Source organism: Penaeus japonicus, unplaced genomic scaffold (assembly GCF_977035675.1).
Source record: "Penaeus japonicus unplaced genomic scaffold, GWHDUDI00000001_assembly GWHDUDI00000001, whole genome shotgun sequence".
Taxonomy (NCBI): Eukaryota; Metazoa; Arthropoda; class Malacostraca; order Decapoda; family Penaeidae; genus Penaeus; species Penaeus japonicus.
Window position 1 is genome coordinate 12,081,208 of NW_028234403.1, and position 5,000 is coordinate 12,086,207.

Below are 5,000 nucleotides of genomic sequence, written 5' to 3' on the forward strand. Positions count from 1 at the left end.
TTTGTGGAGAGGGTTATAAAGTAGAGAATAGAAGTATTACTAAAAAGTATTGGGAAAATGTCTTTTACTCTCTATCATCAGAGTAAAGAGAGTATTAAGATTAGAGTGTAAACATATATATTCTTACTCTATTATCAAAATAAGAAAAAAGAGTATTAAAAGGAGAGAGTAAAAGTATGACTAAAACATCTCGAGGGAATATCAGAGAACAAAAATATTTTTAAAGTAAGAAAGGATTCTTAATACTAAATACTAAAAAGTATTGGGAGATGGAGAAGGCGAGGGAGAGGGAGAGGGAGAGGGAGAGGGAGAGGGAGAGGGAGAGGGAGAGGGAGAGGGAGAGGGAGAGGGAGAGGAAGAGGAAAAGGTAGAGGTAGAGGGAGAGGGAGAGGGAGAGGGAGAGGAAGAGGAAGAGGAAGAGGAAGAGGAAGAGGAAGAGGAAGAGGAAGAGGAAGAGGAAGAGGAAGAGGAAGAGGAAGAGGAAGAGGAAGAGGAGGAGGAGGAGGAGGAGGAGGAGAAGGAGAAGGAGAAGGAGAAGGAGAAGGAGAAGGAGAAGGAGAAGGAGAAGGAGAAGGAGAAGAAGGAGAAAAAGGAGGAGGAGGAGTAGGAGGAGGAGGAAGAAGAAGAAGAAGAAAAAGATGATGATGATGATGAAGAGGAATAATAATAATAATAATAATAATAATAATAATAATAAGATGGTGATGAAGAAGAAGAGGAGGAGGAGTAGTTAGAGGAAGAAGAGGGAGAGCGAGAGGAAGAGGGTGAAAAATGAATACCAGCAATACCTCACAATAACAGTAGAAAGAGTGAGGAACAGACGGAGACCCCCGTGCGAATAGGGGTGGGGTGGGGTGGGGTGGGGGTGAGTGAGCGAGCGAGCGAACAGAGCCAGTGCCATCTCGCGACTGGCTCTGGTGCCTTGTGGTGCGGGGCCTCAGACGATCAAAGGGAAGAATAGGAGGGGGGGAAGGGGGAAGATAGGAGGGGGAAAGGGAGAAGAGGAGGGGAGAGGGGGAAGGGGAAGGAGAGGAGGAAGGGGAGAAGAGGAGGGGAGAGGGGGAAGGGGAGTTGGGGAGGAGAGAAGGGGGAAGGGAGGGACGAGAGGAGGAAGGGGAGAAGAGGAGGGGAGAAGGGGAAAGGGGGAGAGGAGGGCATTTGGGGAGGAGAAGGGGGGAAGGGAGGGGAGAGGATGGGAGAAGGGGGAGGAGAAGAGGAGAGGAGGGAGGAGGGGAGAAGGGGGGGAAGGGAGAAGGGGGAGGAGAGGGGGAGAGGGTGTCAGACAAACAGGCAGCTATTTGGGGTCGTCATTATGAATGAGTTTACGAAACGTTCACGGTGTATTGGGGTGTCGGGTACTATGATTAGTAGCAGGGAGGAAGAGGGAGGGAGGGAGGAGGAAGAGGGAGAGGATGGGAGGGAGGGAGGAAGAGGGAGGGAGGAGGGATCCAAGGGAGGGAGGGAGGGAGGAGGGCGGGACCCGAGGGAGGAGGAAGAGGGAGAGGATGGGAGGGAAGGAGGAAGTGGGAGGGAGAGATGGATGGATGGATGGATGGAGGGAGGGAGGGAGGGAGGGAGGGAGGGAGGAGGAGGAAGAGGGAGAGGATAGGAGGGAGGGAGGAGGAGGAGGAGGAGGAAGAGGGAGAGGATGGGAGGGAGGGAGAGGGAGGGGGGAAGAGGGGGACCCGAGGGAGGAGGAAGAGGGAGAGGATGTGAGGGAGGGGGTAGAGGAATCAAGATGTGGAAGAAATGAAGAGAAAGAGGAAGAGAGAAAGGAAGAGGAAGAGGAAGAAAATGAAGGGGAGGCAGAAGGAAAAGGAGAAGGGGAAGAAGAGGGAGAGACAGAGAGATAAGGCTTCCGTGAAAAAAAACGTTGTGGCTTTGGTTAAACTGTTATTAGTGGTAGGGGGGGAGGAGAAATTGGAGCTATAGGGAAATAGGTGTTGGTGCCATGTGCGTACGGTATGTTCATGTATAAGTGTATGTGCGCGCGCGCGCGCGCGTGTGTGTGTGTGTGTGTTTGTGTGTGTGTGTGTGTGTGTGTGTGTGTGTGTGTGTGTGTGTGTGTGTGTGTGTTTTCTCTCTTTGCTCTATCATCTCCCTATAATTCCCTTACCTCCCCCTTCCTCCCATCTCTTTAACATCCTTATCCCCCTCTTCTCCCCCATCTTGTTAGCCCCCTTCATCCTCACCCTTCCCCCTTCCTATCCTATCACCACCCCCATTTCTATCTCTTTAATATCCTTATAACCCCCCTCCCTTCCTCCCCCCTTCCCCTCCCATAATCCTTGTTCTTCTCCCCAGGGCGCAGCATGCCAGACAGAGACACCTCCTCGTCCCCAACGAGCGACGCGGGCTCCTCCTTGAAGGAAAACCTCGTCAGGATGTCCACCTCCGTCAAGAGCTCGATCTCCACCAGTACCACGTCCTCCTCGAGTTCGTCCTCCACCACGAGTGCGTGTCCCAAGGGCCCACCAGCGAGGATGTGCCAGACGAGGTACAACACGACGGCTCCCATGTACGGCGTCAGCCTCACGTCGGGGCAGCCTGTCACCATCGTGCAGAAGTTCCCCGACCTCCTGCAGCAGGTCATCTTCGAAGTGTGCGAGTAGGTGTTCGGTCGACTGGTTGGCTTCGGCTTTCTTTTTTTCTATTTCGTTATTTTTTTCTCCCTTTTTCCTTTCGTCTTTCTCTCTCTCTCTCTCTCTCTCTCTCTCTCTCTCTCTCTCTCTCTCTCTCTCTCTCTCTCTCTCTCTCTCTCTCTCTCTCTCTCTCTCTCTGTCTCTGTCCCTGTCTCTGTCTCTGTCTCTGTCTCTGTCTCTGTCTCTCTCTCTCTCTCTCTCTCTCTCTCTCTCTCTCTCTCTCTCTCTCTCTCTCTCTCTCTCTCTCTCTCTCTCTCTCTCTCTCTCTCTCTCTCTTTCTCTCTCTCTTTCCTTGTTGGAATAAGATGAAGAAAAATAATTAGAGTAATGTTGTTCATGAATGTTAACGATTTACATGTGTTCTCTTCCGCAGGAGTGACACATGCGACATAGTCCAGGGCAGCTGCGTGCAGACCTATGTCCCTTACCTGTTCCTGGTGATTCCCTTGGGCCCTGTCACGCTCACCGGCCAGGACTACGTGTTGGTGGAATCCGGATGCGTGTGTCAGCCCAAGTACAGCCAGGCTTCGTCCTTGCCGTCGCCCATCGAAGCCATATCCGGCGGACGCTGAGGCACGCAAACGGACGCGCGCGGATGTCGAGCGAAAGAGGACGTTTAGGTTAGCGGCCTAGCGAGCGACCTCAGGCGGTTAGCGGAAGTGACAGAGCGTTCGGGGTTTCCGATTCTAGTGAGAACTGTGAAGACTTGATGATAAATGGGGTTGAGTGCGCCGCTTGACTGTGTTAGTGTGTGTCTAGTACAAGTTACCGCACAATAATTCAAAGAGGAATTCCTTTGTGAGAGGTGCCGCTACTACAACGTTGCCCATTGCTCATATTCACCCATTGTACCAAAAGATCTTACAGTTGTTTTAGTGGATAAGGGGGTATAGGAGTTATCCTCTTATCCTCTCATGTACTTGGCAATCTTCTCACACACTCATCCTCATGACAAATGCATCAATATCATTTAAGGCATATTTAGAGGAATCATACAAGGGTCTGGCTGGAAACCCATCTTCTATCTGTTACTCTCAGCGAAAGAAATCGGAGAAACCTCTTTTCTTTCCTATGCCTTTTTTCCCAATCTATTTTTGTTCACTGCGTTTCCTGTCCTGTATTTTCTTTCACCTCTATTTTCTTCCAGCTTCCTCTTCCTCCTTCCACTTCATGTCTAGGGGAGTTTAACCTCGTGTGTATTGCCTAAATCCAGCACAGAAAACGGGAAGGATTTGAGGGGGCTGTACTAAAAAAATATATATTGGAACGCAGCAACGAGTGTGTTTGGATATGTTGGAGAGGGAAAAGGGGGATAGGGAGGGGAGGGAGAGGAGAACGGAAAAGGAGAGGGAGGGGGGAGTCAGGGAAAGGGGGAGAGGGAAAGGGAAGAGGAGAGGAGACGCGAAGGAAAGGGAGAGAGAGGAGGGTGCAGGAAGAAAGGAAGGGAGGAGAGAGAGAGAGAGAGAGAGAGAGAGAGAGAGAGAGAGAGAGAGAGAGAGAGAGAGAGAGAGAGAGAGAGAGAGAGAGAGAGAGAGAGAGAGAGAAAGAGAAAGAAAGAAAGAAAGAGAAAAGCAAAGAAACTATAAGGCGCAGAGCAAAAGAACAAGAGAAACGTAATGACGAAGGTAGACGGGGTTATAACACATTTTCGAAAACAAGTGAATATGAGCAATGAGCTATTTAGACATAATCCACACACACACACACACACACACACACACACTCGTATTTATTAATCTATTGTGTATTTATCCTTTTTTTCTCATCATGAAAATGAAACGATTCTATGACACTTCATTGTGCAATGTTCACCGCTTGGACTCTGGGTTGTATCAAGGACCTTGTGCTTAGATACAATGTCATTATTAATAGGATGATAATAGTTATATCAATAGTATTACAGTTGATAAGATTACTGTTATTTTTAGTATGTTATCTTTATCATTGTTACTGTTGCTGTTATCATGTTATTATGATAATTATTATTATTGTCATTATTATTATTACTATTATGATTTATATTATTATAGTCATTATTATTATCATCATCATTATTACAATCATTATTATGATATTATTATTATTACTGTTATTACTAATATCATTATTATCATTGTTATTATTATCATGATTATATATATTATTATTATTATCATCATCATCATCATCATCATCATCATCATCATCATCACCATTATCACTGTCATTATCATTATTATCAATATTGTTACCAATCATAACAATATCATTATCATTATCACTACCATTACCATTGTTATTATTTATTATTATTTATTATTATTATTATTATTATTATTATTATTATTATTATCATTATTATTATCATCATCATCATCA

The 5,000-nt window shown here is 46.8% G+C and overlaps 1 protein-coding gene across 1 annotated transcript in view; it reads left to right on the forward strand.

The window, feature by feature from the left end:
- Positions 1–3,950, forward strand: part of LOC122251781 (uncharacterized) — a 30,076-nt gene extending 26,126 nt beyond the window's left edge. The window contains exons 4-5 of the mRNA XM_043013901.2: positions 2,305–2,608; positions 3,016–3,950. Coding sequence (XP_042869835.1) covers positions 2,305–2,608; positions 3,016–3,214 — 503 coding nt within the window. The 3' untranslated portion in view covers positions 3,215–3,950. The remainder of the gene's footprint in view (positions 1–2,304; positions 2,609–3,015) is intronic.
- The last annotated feature ends 1,050 nt before the right edge of the window (positions 3,951–5,000 follow it).